The 20,369-nt window shown below is 36.2% G+C and overlaps 2 protein-coding genes and 1 long non-coding RNA gene across 7 annotated transcripts; 2 read left to right on the forward strand and 1 right to left on the reverse strand.

The window, feature by feature from the left end:
- Nucleotides 1-1,490: 1,490 nt before the first annotated feature.
- Nucleotides 1,491-7,356, forward strand: LOC307154114 (uncharacterized protein; the record flags this gene model as incomplete). Of its 3 annotated transcripts, XM_079898886.1 has the most annotated exons (15): nucleotides 1,531-1,685; nucleotides 1,972-2,126; nucleotides 2,342-2,561; nucleotides 2,645-2,720; nucleotides 3,406-3,692; nucleotides 4,155-4,187; nucleotides 4,261-4,349; nucleotides 4,555-4,617; nucleotides 4,761-4,966; nucleotides 5,083-5,182; nucleotides 5,447-5,603; nucleotides 5,691-5,788; nucleotides 5,894-6,041; nucleotides 6,187-6,307; nucleotides 6,682-7,356. In XM_079898886.1, the coding sequence occupies exons 1-15, from the start codon at nucleotides 1,617-1,619 to the stop codon at nucleotides 6,969-6,971; spliced, it is 2,112 nt and encodes a 703-aa protein (XP_079755012.1). In that variant the 5' UTR covers nucleotides 1,531-1,616. The 3 variants fall into 3 exon arrangements, with proteins under 3 accessions (XP_079755013.1, XP_079755014.1, XP_079755012.1); XM_079898887.1 differs by lacking the exon at nucleotides 1,972-2,126 and having other exon boundaries at nucleotides 1,491-1,685; nucleotides 4,555-4,635; nucleotides 6,682-6,971; XM_079898888.1 differs by lacking the exon at nucleotides 1,972-2,126 and having other exon boundaries at nucleotides 1,496-1,685.
- LOC307154115 (uncharacterized protein) lies at nucleotides 7,006-15,823 on the reverse strand. Of its 3 annotated transcripts, none has more exons than XM_079898889.1 (8): nucleotides 15,690-15,823; nucleotides 14,288-14,314; nucleotides 10,019-10,405; nucleotides 9,832-9,877; nucleotides 9,606-9,697; nucleotides 9,181-9,291; nucleotides 8,455-8,728; nucleotides 7,006-7,603 (listed from the first exon to the last, which is right to left on the reverse strand). In XM_079898889.1, the coding sequence occupies exons 1-8, from the start codon at nucleotides 15,707-15,709 to the stop codon at nucleotides 7,403-7,405; spliced, it is 1,158 nt and encodes a 385-aa protein (XP_079755015.1). In that variant the 5' UTR covers nucleotides 15,710-15,823; the 3' UTR covers nucleotides 7,006-7,402. The 3 variants fall into 3 exon arrangements, with proteins under 3 accessions (XP_079755015.1, XP_079755017.1, XP_079755016.1); XM_079898891.1 differs by having other exon boundaries at nucleotides 10,019-10,210; nucleotides 15,690-15,806; XM_079898890.1 differs by lacking the exon at nucleotides 15,690-15,823 and adding an exon at nucleotides 14,674-14,844 and having other exon boundaries at nucleotides 10,019-10,356.
- On the forward strand, nucleotides 15,144-18,334 carry LOC307154116. The gene is made up of 3 exons (XR_013820276.1): nucleotides 15,144-15,280; nucleotides 16,180-16,257; nucleotides 17,965-18,334. It is a non-coding gene; the product is annotated as an uncharacterized lncRNA (long non-coding RNA).
- The last annotated feature ends 2,035 nt before the right edge of the window (nucleotides 18,335-20,369 follow it).

Consider the following 20,369-nt stretch of genomic DNA (forward strand, 5'->3'; position numbering starts at 1 on the left):
TTTGTTCATTAAAATGTATTAATTGTTAGCATTTAGTCATTTATTTGTAATAAACACTTTAAGTGGACTATTTAAAAATTGTTATTTATAAGTTAAATTATCTTTTTAAAACATAAGCGCCGAGTGTTACATAATATTGTGTGTGTGTGTGTGTGTCGAAAGAATTTGTCGCAGCTGCTCAAAAAAAAAAAAAAAAAAAAAAAAAAAAAAGTCAAAAACCCCACTGTCAGTGTTTTGTAAGGAACAGGCAAATATGTAAAATATAGCAAGAGACATTTTAATTGTTTACTAATAAAACAGTTATTTTTTATGCCAGTGTCGGCTAGACAAATGAAGTTGACGACTCGCGATCTTCGCAGCGCCAGAGAGAAATGCACATTTCATACGAATTACATAAGCAGCGCAGTCTGTTTGAAATAAATTTCTAAAAAAAATGCGACTTAGTCCAGAGCGACTTAGGCTATAGGCCTATACAGTGGCGGCTCCAGAGATTTTCTGTTGCAGGTGCTATGGGGATGCTCAACACTTAAGAGAAGGTGCTTTGAATTTTGGGGCGTTTCATTATGCGTACATGCCCACATTAACTATACTCGTTCTGCGACTAAGTATATATATTTACTGTATATATATGTAAAAGTATTCAACGCAAGGGCTATAGACAGGGACGCAACTACCCAGTGTCAGAGGGGTATGCAGCAACAATTTTGGCAATCATCAATCTGGTGCACTTTGAGAGTTAAAAATTAAAAGCGCCAACCCATATTCAGTGTGCAAATTAAACAAAGAAAATTTCAAACCTCTTTTAGTTGGTGTCAGTCTACATTACACTACTACATAATAATAGTTAATTAATCCCATGATAATAGCCATATATTGTAAAACAAATGCACTGAAAAATAAAGGAAACTTTCATAATTAATTTTGTACTAATTTCTATACTTGAAAGAGTATATTTCTATACTTTACACACTCAAAAAAGTGCTCATGGGCATTCATTGGATGAACATAAATCACTTATTTAGATCAATTCAAATATTATACATTTATAAGGAGATGTATTTTTGTTTTTTTGAAGAAATGTAAATTACCTAGGTAGTACATGTAATGAGAGTGAATTTACTTGGATCAATGACTGAAATTTACGTTTGTGGCCTGACCCCGCCTACTGCGCGTGTCACTGAGAGCTGTCACTGAGAGCTGAGCTGTTCACTCAAGAAACTAATGAAAATATAAATTGAAACTGAATAAAATATCTTTGAAACTGAAAAAGAATAACTCGCTGGCAAATTTATTGACTTCGTTTTTAATACACTGCATGTTTTGCTAACTATTTCTCATATTTCTTTCGCAGATCTAAACTTACAAATGCGCTTCCAGAGTTTTCATTTACGCTTCTGAAGTTTTCGTTCGCAGTTCTGACACAGACCTACCGTGTGGGCGGGCTTAACAGCGGTTTGCTCTCATTGGCTAGTGAGATTTAGATTGACGGCTCCTTGAACCGGAAGGAGAGACTTCAGCGGCGCGAATTTTGGGTTCTGTGTGACAGTCTAACAACAACAGTAGAGTAAAACACTAACGTTATATTAAAGCACATCAACAGTATTTAGAAAACCGAGATGAGTAATCAGGAGCGGCACGGAGCGTCATCAACATCCTCAACTGCAGGGCATTCGAGGCAGCCCGAGGTAAGTTTAATATCAAATCAATAGACAAATCTAGAAACAAGTTTTTTTCTGCTCTCTAGCAGCTAACGTTATCCAAGTTAGCTGCGTGCTATGTCTTTATGTCTAGTAGATCGATCTTGACGTGTTTATTCTTATTATTCACATATCTGCAGTGCAATTTTTGTAGTTTGAGTACTTTGATTGCTACCCCCAACATTTTTTATTATACCCCAACATATGTGATGCATTCTATGATGTTACATGATGTAATTTAAGCAAAGATCTCAGACTGATCTTTATTCTGCAGCAAGGCTCAAATGTTGGTGCAGCAGATGCTGCATCAGCTATACATAACATCATAGAGGTGCTCAACCAGTCGCTGGGTAAAACCAGCACGAGGCAGAGTCAGAATCAGGGGCAGCGCTCAGGACAGTGCCAGACTGTGGACCAAGAGATGGCCAGGTTTCAGCTTGCGGTCATGACTGAGAACAGTGACAGTTACTATTTGCAATGCAGTTTTGCTCACATGTAGCCTATGCATTTATCAGATGCTTTTATCCAAAGCAACTTACATAAGCCTACATAGAGTAGCATAAGCAATCTGTCACAGAATGTATATATTTGTTCTACTGTACATATTTTGAGTTACTAACTTTTGATTTAATCGTCTCTTGAAGGTCTTTCCCAGGATTTTTTAAGCGGGGGTCCAAAAGGCGTTTACCCAGCTGTAGTAAACCAGCCAAGTTCATAAAAGCTTGGAAACCATTTGTGTTTTCAGCATTCCTTTTAAATAAAAATGTAGAAATGACCCCTTCATCAGCGGAGGAGCTGCAACACATGCAGGCTGGACTGGGGAAACGACATCTGTCAATGACTGATGATTTGACTCATTCAGAGGTAATGCATAAAATATCCATTCATAGGTGATGCATAGAATAACTTTATTTGTAATAATAATTTTTTGTAATTGTGGATTTTAGGTTTCCAGCTTGTTTTGTGATACCTACCCCAAAATGAAGTCAGCATCTGGAGGATGGCTCCTCTACAAGGCATCTGGTACTATTTGGACACCACTACAAGTTCTAAGTGCAAGTTACAGAGATTCAGAGAATCACAATGCAACTAGTTTCATGTATATATTTGTTTATGTACGTTTAAATAGGTTGGTATAGTCGGCAACTATTCAGCAATTTTTTTTCAGCAATTAAACATCATAATTTTTTCAGCAATTAAACATCATAATTCAAAGTGAATACCTGAGAATGAACAGCGAAATAATTAAATATTACAAAAATGCTGATCATGTCCATATAATGAGACTTTTTTTGTTAAAAAAAAAAAACACACATTACTCCTCTCACACTTTTGCTATTTGGACAAAAATTTTTGCATTTGACTATCAAAAAGTCTGGTTAAGAATGCTACGAGGGAGTAAATACGTGTTTTTAACCTCCAGTATCATCAAAATACCTTTATTATTGACTAATATCAGTGCATTACTAGTATGATTATCAGGTTAATTCATTTGATTAATTTATTTCTTTTACAGTTTATTTTCTGTTTGTGAGGGTATATTATTTTTTTTTTCCATAAAGCAGTTTGTTAGACTTTTAAAGGATGATATATATATGATGATGTATAAAAGATTTATAATAATATATATATATATATATATATATATATATATATATATATATATATATATATATACACTATGTATGTATATGTTATTTTTATTCAGGTGGACAGGGAAGGCGGCGTCTGAATCTTGTTCCCCCGGAGTCGGAAGGATACAGTGGCAGTAACATCAGATCTGCAACTGGAGGGGGGAAAACTATGCTGTATATTGTACCGTTACAGGATGAGTTCGATCTTTCTCCTCTTCCCTCCGATGCACAGGAATTTTCGCTAATGCCAAAAGCAGAGTGCAAGAAATGTTTTAAAATGATGCCACTTCAAATTCTTGCCTTGCATGTGAGGGAATGCGATACTTTGGAATATGAGACACTCTCAGATTCGGAACCAGAGGTAAAATCTGTTTGTTGTTTTTTTAGGTTACCTTTTAAGTAACTTATGTAGGCTGCACATTAGGGCTGTAACGATACCCTCATGTTACGACTCGATGCATATCACAATACGATATTATTGCGATACTCCAAAATGTATGGTAAAAGGTTAACAATAAATTAACTGTTGATTAAAATGCTTAATTTGGTATTACATTGTGTGTGAATGAATATCTTGGACTTGGTGCTAGAAACCCAATGAACAGGACAAAAGTGACACCAGAATAAAAGTATTCATGATTCTGCATCTGAAAATACAGAATTAAATTAAACGAATATGCTTGCACTCTTTCACTGACTAACTATACACAATACATATTGTCACTATCCACGATACATATTGTTGGATTTTTTTATTGCGACACCCCTATTGCATATGGGAATGTTTTTTTACATGTATATATATTTTTTTGTCTATAACCAGGTAACTAATTCACCACCAGCCATAGAGGAAAAGGTAATTTACTTCTGGCATGGGATAACATCCTTCAGACTGCTTTTAGTATTTGACATAATTACTTGCTTTTTAGTCGACAGATGCAGAGTGTCCTGTGTGCATGAAAACATTTCCTCTTCTGGAATTGGAGTTCCATGCAAGTTTTTGTGGTGACTTGGAAAGGTAATGCAATACACATAGCAGTGTAGAAACTGCAGTCTAATTTTATGATGCGTGATGTATATTTTGACATTTCTTGTTGAATCAAAAGCATGTTTATATGGACAATTAGACTTTAATGGAAATTAGCTACATATAAATGCACTGAATTAAATATTTTTACTTCACATAAATAGTATTATATTATCAAAGTTGCTTTTCTTCCTAGTTCAGAGTCCCTTCAGACAAGGAGCCCTGATATAATGAAGCCACAAAATGAAGAGATGTCATGGTACTTTCATTTAAAAAAGTAACATTAATATTGTTAAGTAATAATTTACTTGTAAAATGTATAACTTATGTATCATGCTGTCTAAACCATTCCGTGCTGAATATTTAAAAGATTTAACAGTTAAATATAAAAACAATTTACAGTGAGGAGGATGTCCTACGATGGCTAGCTGCTCAAGTTGACACCTCCAAGGATTTCAGCATCTGTGTGTCCAGAATGAACCTTGTAGAACGAGGTCTGTTACTTTGGAGGCGACAAAAGATCAGCTCCCCGGTCAACACTTTAAAGATTACTTTCTTAGGAGAGGCTGGAGTTGACACAGGTGCTCTACGAAAAGAATTCCTGACAGGTCAGAATTTTTATATTATTTTACTTTGTAACATATCTTAAATGCTGCACCAAAAAACTGATTTGATTTCTTGTTAATTTGTTATGGTTAGATATATAATTTTTTTGTATATATAGAACTTATTGGTGGCATAGAGACCAGACTCTTCGAAGGAGAGGAGGGCAAAGGCAAAATGCCAAAATATTCATTGAATGATCTTGACAATGGCCTGTTTCGGTAAGTGTTTCTCCTCAAAGCAATAGGTCACCCAGAAATTAATGTTGTCATTTTTTCACACTCTCACCTTTTTCTGTGGAAAAAGAAAATCTCAGCTGTTGTTGTCTGTACATTTCTGGATCTAAATAGGAAACATTTGTTTTAGGCTGAACAATCCTTTCAAAAGCAAATGTAATTTAAACATGTAAATTTCAAATATACACTAACTGGTAAATTGTAAAATTCTACTATACTGTGTTTCTTGTTTACTTGTCATTGCAACAGAGTTGCTGGGGAGGTCTTTGCTGTTAGCCTTGCACAGGGTGGCCCAGCTCCAAGATTTCTTCAGGACTGGTGTTATGATTTTCTGTTGAGTGGAACCCTTGAAAACGCTACCAAGGATAACGTTTACGATGCTGAGTTTTCACCACTGATTAAAATGGTATCAGAAAACAAATTATCTTAGTTTCTTTCTATTGCATGTATTCTTTTTTTAAGTGTACACTTAAAGATTTTCCTCTACTTATAGATCGAGGAGGCCTCAGACTTGTCATCTTACAGTGAACAGATTGTCAACTGTGGCTACACGGGGCCTATAAATGAGGACAACAAGGAGAATATAACAAGGTTTTACTCTGCAATATTTTTCAAATGAATTTATTTTATGTATCTTCCACAGAAAATACAATGTTTAAACATTAACACTGAAATTTTTGTTTTACTTCTTTAAAGAGCGATTGCAATGCATGCTGCTGCTCGGAGAACACTCATGCTTCAGCAGCTCCGTGAAGGTTTACAGCTTTACCGTTTAATTGACACTATGGAAAAGAACAGGGAAGTGTGCCGCAGCCTCTTTGTTGTGCAAGGTGGTAATGATAAGGTGAAGTGATAGGGTTTCAAAAAAGTACCAGTTCTATTTTGCATAGCTGTTTTAAAAGATGTTACAGCAGTAATCCTTAAATTATTGTTTCTTTGTATTGCATGATGCTGTTTATATAATGTTTGTCATTTTTGTTGTGTTTCAGGTGGACTCTCATTACATTGTATCCCATCTTGCTCCACAAATGAGTGAGAGTGGCACTCTAAAACATACCAAAGAGGTCCAAATACTGAATCATTTCCAGGATTTTCTGATGGAGCTCGAAGGTAAGTTTGTATTCATTTCAGGTGTTAATGCAGGTGTTTATTATATTTCTACACTGGTAAAACATTGTCAAAATATGGCTGATAACTGATTGATCAGATCATTACTCCAGTGTCACATGACTCTTTAGAAATCATTCTAATATGCAGATTTGATGCTTAAGAAACATTTCAGATTATTATTGTTGGAAAAAGTTAACATAGCTTAACATTATGATTATGAATGATTTGTGAAGGATCATGTGACACCGAAGACTGAAGTAATGATGCTGAACATTCCGCTTTGATCACAGAAATAAATTACAAATGGTACAATTTACAAAATGTTGTGATGTTATAAATGGTTATTAAAAACATTGTATATTTTACTGCCCTAGATGGAGATGCTCAGGATGAGGCAGCACTCTCTGTCCCACAGGTGATGCAGTGGCTGACTGGTCAAGCGCATAGGCACCTGCTTCTGTCAGAGAGAGAGGCCTTTAAAATTACTGTTCAGTTTGACCACACTTGTATGCAACGACTGCCAAGCCACACACTTTGCTATCCAATCATCAGTGCATGCACCCAAACCATTACATTTCCCACTGCACATCTGTCAAATAGTAATGAATTTAAAGAAATAATGAAAACAGCAGTGCAACACGGAGGTTGCTTTTATAGGGTGTAGATTTTAAAATGAACTCAAATGTCCACATAGAATTCCTCTCAATAGTTTTAATTTCATCTTTAAAATTCAAAGAGACTATGTTCAACGTGTTAATAACTTTACATGCTTCTGAATAGTTAAATGTTTTACTGCATTGTATAAAATTAAATGTTTTATTGGCAATTAACTGATTTTCTTTAATTCAAATTCTGACAGAACTGCATGTGTACTTGTGAGTCCACATAGAATAGCCCACATAGAATTTCTCTCAATAGTTTTAATTTAATCTTTAAATTCAAAGAGACAATGTTCAACATGTTAATAACTTTACATGCTTCTGAATGTTTAAATGTTTTACAGCATTGTATAAAATTAACTGATTTTCTTTTTTAATTAAAATTCTGACAAAACTGCATGTGTACTTGTGAGTGTTTTACTTAAACATTTAAATGTTAAATAGAGCACAATCTTTTGATGATAGCAAGTGTCTGGACATAGAGCTCCCTGTCATTCAATGGTGATGTCAAGGGATTAATCAATCCACGCAGAACGGCAAGTTTTTGGTCAGAAAAAGGGCAATGGATCTCTGGCACCACCACACCATCCTCTGGGTCAGTATCAGCAGTTTCCTCTCGAAAAAGTTGCTCCACCACCTGAAAAAAGAAACCAGTGTTATTTTACAATGTTAACTGCTTTTAATTATAAAAACTTAAGGCTGACCTAAATTATTTAGTTTGATAAACTGGTAAATGATCTTATCCCAAAGAAGCTATATTTAAGTAAATTATTAGTTCACCCAGAATGAAAATTCTGATAGTTATTAGCCTAAATGTATTTTAGGCCCTATTTATACCAGGCATTGAAATGAGTCTCAATTGCAGGGGCTCTCAACTCTGGTCCTCAAGATCCACTTTCCTGCAGAGTTTAGCTCTAACCTTAATCAAATACACAAGGTTGTGGCTAAACTCTGCAGGAAAGTAGATCTTGAGGACCAGAGTTGAGAGCCCTCTTGTTATGTCAAGATAGCAGTGCCAAAAAAGTGGAAAAGCATGAATTATTCAGCTATCTGAAAAAATAAAAGCATGTGTAAATTATAAAAACATTTATAACATTTACATTACAATTTACAATACATTTATCTTTGATAGCTCTAAAATTAAATCAGGTCTTCAACTGAATACTTTTACATTAGTCAAATGAAGAGTAAAGAACTGAAAAACTAAGCAGTCAAGTCGCTTCATTAAATTAAGGTTAAACCACTGGAGTCACATGTATTACTTAATTGACATGATTTCCAGGGCTTGAAAGTGGTAGTTATTTTTAGCTGTCAATAGAGGGACAGAAATATCTCAGATTTCATTAAAAAGATCATTTGTGTTCTGAAGATGGATGAAAGTTACGGGTATGAAACGACATGAGCATTTATTTTTTCAGTTGAAATACCTTTTAAGGTTGAGCAAATGAAAACAGAATTTCTAACTTTGCATAGATGCTTAAAGCATACCTCTATATCTGGCTCATCCACTGGTGTCTGTAACATTCCGATGTACCAAAGCTGTTCTGGTGAAAGATTTCCCTCTGTTCTGATCGGATGGTTGTTCCAGCTCCCCGTGAAGCCCTTCAGGTCCGATTTTAACCGTGGAAGAATTGCATAGTGCACACAAAAAAGGTGCAGCTCATCGGATAGATCAAGCACTCTCTCTTCTTCCATTGTATGCAGGACTTCATAATATTTACAAGAGACGGCTGACCAAACATCACACCACAGACGCTCGATTCTAAAATAAGACACAAGTATGCACAAATCATAGCTTACAAAATAGTAAAGAAAAAGCAAATAATTCTCATATTGCTGCATTACAAAGTTCAGGTTTCGAAGATATGTCATGGTCTGACCTCTAAACTGAATTGAAAGATCACCAATTTTAAAGCTGCACATGCAGCAATTTGAGAAAATTCTTTGCATGTGCTTACATTTTCAGTCTCCCACAACTGAATGTATATAAATGGAAGTCAATATAACAAACGGTGTAGTGTGACCACCCCTTGAATCAGGGGAGATTTGAAAAATAAATTTGCTCATTGTTAGTGAGTTTCAACATTAGACTCGAGTGGTTTCTGCTGAGATTAAATTAGAGATGTTTGTTTGTGGCATCATTTGTAAGGCAAGTGACTGTGACCCACAAGAAATAAGAGCATGTGATGCAACTTTTAATGATTTGATTTGTACCTTTGATTATGCACACTTTTTCCAGAAATGAAACTGCCTCTGCCCGTTCCTCGTACTGAAAACATGCAACGAGCGATGTCCACATTTTCAACTCCCTGGTCACCACGTACTCTGGAAAAGATTTAGACAACATGCATGCATGGCGTTATTGATTTACAAACTTTTTTACAAGTTCCTGTAATTGTATGTTTATTGTCAAGCACACAGATGTTTTTAGCCCTGATTATCACTTTCAGTTTTGTGGAGACTGCTGACAAAAGCCTGAAATCTGAAGCAAATCAGTGCCCGCCCATGTGAGCGATAATCACTAAGTGCGAATTATCAAAGAGGCGATCTGACAAAATATTTGAAGAGGTCTCATTCATAGGTTCAAACACTGATAAATCATCATGACTAACATGTCATGTAGTAAAGATAATTTTTACCTCGACGGCCACCCATGTTTGTGGACACCCTCCAAAAAAAATGAGAAAGCAGTCGATGCTTTGTTGTTTGCAGCAGCATCAAGATACAGGATCTAAAATTAAAAAGATTTTTATATTTTATAACAGAACATTTACTTTTGATACCAATTTGTAGTGACAAATCTGGCAACTATTATAACCTTTTGAGTTTAAAAACAGACCATATACAAAGTTTGACAAACAGTACCTTCCTTGAGAATCCATCAATCCCACCAAATATCACAATGTTGAATCTAAAGACAAATACAGATCCAACTATGCTGTTTATTTTAAGTTATTTGTTTTGTGTACATATGGACGCATCACTGTGTGAAGACAGCAATATTTTTTGTATGTGTGTGCATGCAAGTGAAATTTAGAGTGCAAATACTCACGTGATTAGTTTATGGTTGGTATCCACATGAACTAGGGACAATGGAGCAGGAACGGAATAACTTCTACGAGCTACAAAACCAAGCTGGAACATTCTGGCCAAAATTCCAGCTCCATCCACCCGTTGCATACTGGCCTTCACCCTGTGCCATTGTATGCGGTGTCCTCTAGCCAAAAGTTCTCCTTTCACTAGCCTGTAACCAGCATGGGGCATTCTTATTTTTATTGATCTCACCACACGATCAAGTTCATTATCTGATATGCTGGAATAGCAGCCTCTGACAGAGAGGGACTGCTCCTTCAGTCTTCTGTTCATTGTTCTTCTTGAAACACCACAGAGCTGTGCAAGAGTTTCAACAGGAAGAGCAGTAGTGAGAAGTTCTTTAACCCTTAAAGGGGCAAGCATAAATAAATTTGATGGAAAAATTATTCATTGTTATTTTTGTATGTATCTAGACTAAAATGACACAGTTCATGCATTTTTTCCAAAATATGACCTTTATTTTCTAAGTTACACTCTGTATCTCCCGAGATACGTTGCCCATTTAGGGTAACATTTTGCAATGTATTCTTTTTTATTATAGTTCATATGACAACTTTTACACTACACTACACTACACTACACTACACTACACTACACTACACTACACTACATTACACTACACTACACTACACTACACTACACTGCATTACACTACACTACACTACACTACACTACACTACACTACACTACACTACACTACATTACACTACATTACACTACACTACACTACACTACACTACACTACACCACATTACACTACACTGCACTACACTACACTACACTACACCACATTACACTACATTACACTACACTACACTACACTACACTGCACTACACTACACTACATTGCACTACACTACACTACATTACACTACACTACATTACACTACACTACATTACACTACACTACATTACATTACACTACACTACACTACACTACACTACACTGCACTACACTACACTACATTGCACTACACTACACTACATTACACTACACTACATTACACTACACTACATTACACTACATTACATTACACTACACTACACTGCACTACACTACACTACACTACATTGCACTACACTACACTACACCACATTACACTACACTACACTACACTACACTACATTACACTACACTGCACTACACTACACTACACCACACTACACTGCACTACACTACACTACACCACATTACACTACACTGCACTACACTACACTACACTACATTGCACTACACTACACTGCACTACACTACACTACATTGCACTACACTACACTACATTACACTACACTACATTACATTACACTACATTACACCACACTACACTACACCACATTACACCACACTACATTACACCACACTACACTACACCACACTACACTACACCACATTACACTACACTACATTACACTACACTACACTACATTACACTACACTACACTACACTACATTACACTACACACTACACCACACTACACTACACTACACTACATTACACCACACTACACTACACTACATTACACTACACAACCCTACACTACACTACACTACACTACACTACATTACACTACACTACACTACACCACACTACACTACATTACACCACACTACATTACACTACACTACACTACACTACATTACACTACACACTACACACTACACTACCCTACACTACACTACACTACACTACATTACACCACACTACATTACACCACACTACACTACACCACACTACACTACACCACATTACACTACACTACACTACACTACATTACACTACACTACACTACACTACATTACACTACACACTACACCACACTACACTACACTACACTACACTACATCACACTACACTACACTACATTACACTACACAACCCTACACTACACTACACTACACCACACTACACTACATTACACCACACTACACTACATTACACCACACTACATTACACTACACTACACTACACTACATTACACTACACACTACACACTACACTACACTACACTACATTACACTACACACTACACCACACTACATTACACTACACTACACTACACTACATTACACCACACTACATTACACCACACTACATTACACCACACTACATTACACCACACTACATTACACACTACACCACACTACATTACACTACATTACACTACACTACATTACACTACATTACACCACACTACATTACACTACACACTACACCACACTACACTACACTACACACTACACCACACTACATTACACTACACTACATTACACTACACACTACACCACACTACACTACACTACACACTACACCACACTACATTACACTACACTACACTACACTACACTACATTACACTACACTACATTACACTACACTACACTACACTACACTACACTACACACTACACCACACTACACTACACTACACACTACACCACACTACATTACACTACACTACACTACACTACATTACACTACATTACACTACACTACATTACACTACATTACACTACACTACATTACACTACACTACTCTACATTACACTACATTACACTACACTACACTACACTACATTACACTACACTACACTACACTACACTACACTACATTACACTACACTACATTACACTACACTACATTACACTACACTACATTACACTACTCTACACTACACTACACTACACTACACTACACTACATTACACTACACTACACTACATTACACTACACTACATTACACTACACTACATTACACTACACTACTCTACACTACACTACACTACACCACACTACATTACACTACACTACACTACACTACATTACACTACACTACACTACATTACACTACATTACACTACACTACACTACATTACACTACACCACACTACATTACACTACACCACACTACATTACACTACACTACACCACATTACACCACACTACATTACACTATACTACACTACATTACACCACATTACACTACACTACACTACATTACACTACACTACACTACACTACACCACACTACATTACACTACACCACACTACATTACACTACACCACACTACATTACACTACACTACACTACATTACACTACACTACATTACACTACACTACACTACATTACACTACACCACACTACATTACACTACACCACACTACATTACACTACACTACACCACATTACACCACACTACATTACACTATACTACACTACATTACACTACACTACACTACAAGTTAAAGAAAAAACTTTATCCTATTCAATATCTGTAGAGAACAGGCCTCAAAACATAAGATTATCTGTGAGTGATCAGCCCTGTTAAATACCCTTATATGGGCGATGTATCCCCCAGGATACAGACATTCAATGCCTGATAATCAAAGTTGTGAGAAGATTATTTTACAAATATCCACAAGAACATGTAAAACTATCCTTAAAAAACTATTTTCTAAAACAAAATCACTCTAAAATATCATAATCGTAAAAAATATAAAAACACTTTCCTCATGGCCAGTGTCTTTGTCCATGTATGCTGCCATTTTGGATTTTGATACAAATGTTTGGAATGTTGGCATAAAGTCACATGACCTGATTACATGACCCATCACCCCATCAGTGTTTCTCATCAACTACAACCACATAATGCCCCTCCCCCCATAGCCCTCCCCCTACAGCCTGTTAAATGACTGTATCCCCCAAGATACAGAAACTCTTTAAGGGTTAAGGTCATCCCTGCTGATTTCCAAACGTGGGCGTCCCATGTTTCCCCAGGTGTAAGTTACAATTTCTGATGCATTTCCTGAAGTCTCTTCCAAATTCAGAGATATATTAACGACGTTGATTAACTCCTGTAGACCCCTAATTAAATTATCTGGTATGTTAACATGATTTGATGCATTAATAGCCAAAGCAAGTTCTTGCTGAGCAACATCCAGGAGGTAATCCAAATCTATAGCTTCATTCCGACAAATCAAGTTAAACTTGGTTAGCATACGCTGTAAGATATCTTCTTGCACTTGTTCCTGCAGGTATAAACAATGCCTGGTTAGCTTACATATCAGGGTAACTACATAATTCCATGCTGATGTTGCCAAGTTTAACAGGGTAACGTTAGACATATAAAATCTAATAAAATCCCTTGCGTATTAAAAAACAGCTAAAAAGTTACCCAAGTTCGTTATATTATGCATTCTATAGAATAACATGAATGGATGTAAGCCTACCTGGAGAAGTGACATTTCTCTTTGGCCCTAAAAAGTAATATCAAAAGAAAATAAGATTTTATTTTTGTATGGACAATCACAAAGATAGAATAATTTACTTAACGGTTAACAACACTGTTATTAAATACAAAAGAAGATGATTTAGATGATTCAAGAAAAAATATTTTAAGAAGTAAGTTACCAGGGCTGCATTTCACAAAAGCACGGTAACAGTTAAACATAACTTACAACCAGCCATCAATGTACTTTACAATCGTTACCTCGCAATGCTTCAGAAACGCAGCCCAGATCATTAATGAACGATCTAACGTTAAATAAAGACATAACTTGGATAGAGAGCAGAAAAAAACTTGTTTCTAGATTTGTCTATTGATTTGATATTAAACTTCCCTCGGGCTGCCTCGAATGCCCTGCAGTTGAGGATGTTGATGACGCTCCGTGCCGCTCCTGATTACTCATCTCGGTTTTCTAAATACTGTTGATGTGCTTTAATATAACGTTAGTGTTTTACTCTACTGTTGTTGTTAGACTGTCACACAGAACCCAAAATTCGCGCCGCTGAAGTCTCTCCTTCCGGTTCAAGGAGCCGTCAATCTAAATCTCACTAGCCAATGAGAGCAAACCGCTGTTAAGCCCGCCCACACGGTAGGTCTGTGTCAGAACTGCGAACGAAAACTTCAGAAGCGTAAACGAAAAAACCAGAAGCGTAAATGAAAACTCTGGAAGCGCATTTGTAAGTTTAGATCTGCGAAAGAAATATGAGAAATAGTTAGCAAAACATGCAGTGTATTAAAAACGAAGTCAATAAATTTGCCAGCGAGTTATTCTTTTTCAGTTTCAAAGATATTTTATTCAGTTTCAATTTATATTTTCATTAGTTTCTTGAAAATGTACGTTCATTTTTATTGGCACAAGAATAGCTCCATACTGTTCGAGAAACTTTTTGTGCCGCCATTGGAGTCGAGAACTTTCGCCGGATCCTGCTAAAGTTGGGTGAGTAACGTTATTCAAGACATTTCTAACAATAATAATGCAATTTCTTACCCAGTCACAGTTAAAATAAGTATTTTACCCCCTCTTTGTACACTTTGTTAGGCGAAGCTGTATTCTATGGTGGAAAAAACATTTCCGTTGACATTGAAATCAGTAGTTTTACCATTAGCTTTAAGTCTGTGAGATGTTACAATTGTCTGTATTCTGAGGTGTTTTGTGTATTGTTTAAACTATAAGAATCTCATTTTCTGGTGATACAGTAAGGAAGCGATCGCATTACTGACAGTTCTCCGCACTTTGCAACGGTCGTGATATGACGTCACATTCTGCGGCATATTTTTTTAAAAGCATAAATTCAGTAATATATAACAAATAATGATATATCTAAATGTAAAAATATACAATCTACCCCAGTGATGGGTCGTTCATTTTGAACGAATCTTTTACTCAGTAATGAGTCGCCGGAGTGATTCGAAGTGCGTTCCAAATCGACCGTAGTGGACGTAATATTAGCATTCCGCCATCTGAGTGAGATTCGAATCCAAAGGGAGCAAACATATTTAGTTCGAAGGGCACTGCGAACCATGCTGCGGACGGCATAGGCATAGGGAATAATGGAACACCCATAGAGAGGTAAATGCGCACCGTGTCACCATCAGTCAACACTTACGATGGTCGACTGGACCTCTTTCATATGATTATGAATGGGTATAACAAAGTAAAAGTGTCGAGAAGCAGCTGAGACTGTCATTTTTTTATTTATTTTTTTTTCCTTATTTACCTCAGGAATGTATTATGAGGCAGCTACAATGCAATTATTATGACCATGGATTAAGAACACATTCACATGATTAACTAATGATTAACTAAATCAACATTCATTTTCATATTGCTTGCAGGCTCATCAAAGTCTCTTCCGCAGTGCCCAAGGAGTTGTTCAAATAAAGATACACAACATTTTGGCTGTGTTGGATGAGGTATGTAATATTTAAGCTATGCTTAAACACATGTAAATATATCCAATTTCTACACATGAACAGCTATTTCTTAACTTTTGTGTATTTTTTTCTAATATTAAAGTGTTAGTTCACCCAAAAATTAAAATTCTGTCAGTAGTTACTCTCCCATTACTCTCCCTCATGTTGTTCCAGCCCTCATAAGACTTTCGTTCATCTTTGGAACACAAATTAAGATATTTTTGAGGAAATCTGAGAGCTGACTCACTCCTTCATAAGCTTCTATGTTATTTAAGACAATGTTTTAAATAGTCCAAGTGATTACAGTGGCTCAACTTTAAGTTTATCAAGCGACGCAAATTTTTAGCATCTTTTAGTGCGCAAACAATATACGACTTCAGTCATTACTCCAAAATAACGACTTTATTCAACTATTCATTTTCTTCTATGTGTGCCTCTGAGTGAGTTCACATAGTGCAACAACGCAGCGCTTATGTGTTGTATGTCACATGCATCACACACATGACCAGCGTCAGCCAATAGTGAGCCTACGTTCTGACGTACAACCCAGAAGCGCTGCGCTGTTACACTACATGAACTCACTCAGAGGCCCACTTAGAAGAAAAGGAATAGTTAAATAAAGTTGTTATTTTTGTTTGTTTTTTTGCGCACTAAAAGTATTTGTGTCGCTTGATAAACTTAAAGTTGAGCCACTGTAGTCACTTGGACTATTTTAAACATTGTTTTTACTAACTTTCTGGGCTGGCAAGTTTCAATTACAAAGAAGCGTATAAAGGAGTGAGACAGCCCTCAGATTTCATCAAAAATATCTTAATTTGTGTTCCGAAGATGAACGAAAGTCTTACGGGGTTGGAACAACATGAGGGTGAGTTACTGTACGTTTACATCGCCGCCGGCGAGAGCGGCAAAATTCGCTCCCGCCGCCCTGCCAAGGAAGCTGGAGAAAGATTCGGGGACGCTCCGATGCTCTGACGTAGAACCAAGGCTATCTTTTGATCCAAAATACCACAAAAACAGTAATCCACATATCCAGGATCCACATACTTTAAATTGTAATTTATTCTTGTGATCAAAACTGAATTTTCAGCATCATTACTCCAGTCTTCAGTGTCACATGATCCTTCAGAAATCATTCTAATATGCCGATTTGCTGCTCAAACATTTATTATTATCAAATGTTGAAAGCAGTTGTGTACAATTTCTTTTCACGATTCTTTGATGAATAGAAAGTTAAAGAATAGCATTTATCTGAAATAGAATAAACATAATATTAATAACATAACATAATAAATGTCTATACTGTCACTTTTGATTAATGGATCCTTTCGGAATAAAATTATTAATTTCTTTCCAAACGGTAGAAGATAATGTTATAAAAGCTTTTATGTGGCACTGAAGACTGCAGTAATGATGCTGAAAATTCATCGTTATCAACACAGAAATAAATTGCATTTTAAAATATATTCAAAAAGAAAAGTTATTTTAAATTGTAAAAATATCTCACAATATTGCTGTTTTTGGATTAAATAAATGAAGCCTTGGTGAGCAGAAGAGACTTCTTTTAAAACATTAATATATATATATATATATATATATATATATATTTATTTATTTATTTCTGTTTGTAATGCAAGTTTAGTGGGATGTTTTGTTGTTTTGACCATTACACACACACTGTTTGTGTTTCTTGTGTTCTCTAATTTCAAGGATTGTGAGAAGGCTGAGAAAGCAAGCTGAGATGGTCCTATGGGATCTGTGTGGTCCATGCGGAGGGTGCACAACAACCACCAAAAGAAGTGTCAATTGTAATTCAGGGAGTAGATGTACTCGAGGAAATTCAGACTGTGCTGTGTGCCATCACTTTGCTTATGGACATAATTTATTCTCTGGATCTGAGGTACCCATCCAACCTGCAGCATACTTTCGAGGTCTTTCAAAAACTGAATCTGGATGGACAAAGGCTAGCTGAAGATGTTTGAGTAGATCAGTTTTTTTCTTTTTTTACATGATGTGTTTTGTCTGCATTTCTGTTATAACTGTTTATAGCATTATGAAATGAATAAACTGTTTGACTTGCTATTTGATTTGTTTGCTTCTTTGGTGTGCATACTGTAATGGCATATTTTTAATGTATGCAACAATGTGAAAGACATGCATGGAAGCAATTCTATGATCAGCACAATATAGTCAATTTTGAATATTTGCCATTCTGTTAGACCTATAGAAAAACACATTGGTCAGTGTAATACATAAGTTATATTTTACTCTGGAAAAATTACATTAGTTCAATGTAATACAGTAAGTTTGACTTTCAAGGAAAATTACATTAGTTCAATGTAATACAGTAAGTTTAATTTAAAAAAAAATTACATTAGGTCAATGTAATACTGTTAAGTTTAATTTTCAAAAAAATTACATTAGGTCAATGTAATACTGTTAAGTTTGATTTTCAAAAAATTTACATTAGGTCAATGTAATTGTGATAATTCAGATAGAAACAGTTTGATTACATCCGACAGACATGATTACAAACAGCTTTATTAATGTAGTAATTTTATGTGGAAATTTGCCACATGATTAATATACATTCAACTGATGAGGTATTTTTTTGAGTGCAGTTGTGATTGGGCCAGCCCAGTGTCAATCAAGAAAAGAACCAATGGGCCGCTGATCTACGTGTTTCATGGGGCGTCAGAAAAAAAAAACTAATGCTGACTTTTTTTAACCAATGCATTACACCGGCACAAACCCAGCGCCGCCAATTAAGCAAAACAAAACGAATGGGCCGCCGATGTACGAGTTTTGTGGGCCGTTAAGACAAAAAAAAAGTATGAGATGTATCGGCCCAAAAAGCACGTCGGCCCACCGGGAATCTCCCGGTAGTCCCGATGGCCAGTAACCTACATGCCTGGACGTCACACTTTAAATCCTACCTGTTGCCTTTCACCATCCACTTACTTACAGTAGCTGCTGTCGCATGAATTGACATGCCATCTCCTTTTCCCTCTTTCTCTTTCTATTTTTAGTCCCCGACAGTTTTTTTGCTTTATCCATCTTTTTCGACGACAACTCACTACGTTACTCGTTCCTGCTCGCTCAGCGCTCACGGCGACCGCGCCCGCCCGCTCGCGATTTTTAAATTATTATTTAATTCCTATTTTTAACAACATGAAAAAGACTATTTAAACATGATATTAAAATATAAATATAAAAAAAAATACAGACATTTCTTGGGGGTGCTGGGCAGGTGCTATGGCTATTATAGGGGGAGCTACAGCACCACCTAGCTCCTCCCTGGCGCCGCGCATTTTTTAACTGATATGCGACTCCGGAGCAATAAAATAAAAGGGACTCCGGAATAAAAGCAGAATCAATTAAGTCAAAAATGTGATGTGCAGTCAGGTTTGAGTGTGTGCGCGTTTTTTGAGGAGTTTTACAGTCTTGATATTGTTTCTTATTCAAAAGGTTCTTATTCAAAATTTATGACAAATCATGTATATGCTTGCGAACGTATGATATTAAAATAATAACCTGCAGAGAACGTTCCCAGAACGTTCTCTTTAGGTTATAAAAATATAACCTAAAAATAACCTGCAGTGAATGTTCTGGGAAGGTTCTCTTTAGGTTATAAAATAACAACCTGCAGGGAACGTTCCCAGAACGTTCTCTTTAGGTTATAAAAATAAAACCTAAAAATAACCTGCAGGGAACGTTCTGGGAAGGTTCTCTTTAGGTTATAAAATAACAACCTGCAGGGAACGTTCCCAGAACGTTCTCTTTAGGTTATAAAAATAGAACCTAAAAATAACCTCCAGGGAACGTTCTGGGAAGGTTCTCTACAGGTTATAAAAAGAAAACCTACAGAGAACGTTCCTAGAACGTTCGTATTTGGTTCCCAAAAAAATAACCAAATGGGAACCATATGGGAACGTTAGGGGAACGTTCTGTGTTTACTGGGAAGTGTGCTGCTTTCAGCAAGCACACTTAATGAGTCCTAGTTGGGAACATGAGAAGAGAGAGTGTAATAGTTTTGGATGGAGTGTGGGGAAATTAGTTGAGGAGGTTGGATATGCTCCAATAATTCCTTTATCTCCAGTACCATTATGGGTTAT

Source organism: Squalius cephalus (genome assembly GCF_949319135.1).
Source record: "Squalius cephalus genome assembly, contig: scaffold_70, whole genome shotgun sequence".
NCBI classification, from domain to species: domain Eukaryota; kingdom Metazoa; phylum Chordata; class Actinopteri; order Cypriniformes; family Leuciscidae; genus Squalius; species Squalius cephalus.

Excerpts from the sequence above, each read along its gene's own strand:
- LOC307154115 (XM_079898889.1), bottom strand. The coding sequence starts at position 15,709 with ATGAACGACCCATCACTGGG. Across the intron at positions 10,406-14,287 it reads GAGAAATGTCACTTCTCCAG|GGTTAAAGAACTTCTCACTA; the intron begins GTAGGCTTACAT and ends TGCCCCTTTAAG. Across the intron at positions 7,604-8,454 it reads TGGATGAGCCAGATATAGAG|GTGGTGGAGCAACTTTTTCG; the intron begins GTATGCTTTAAG and ends TTCTTTTTTCAG.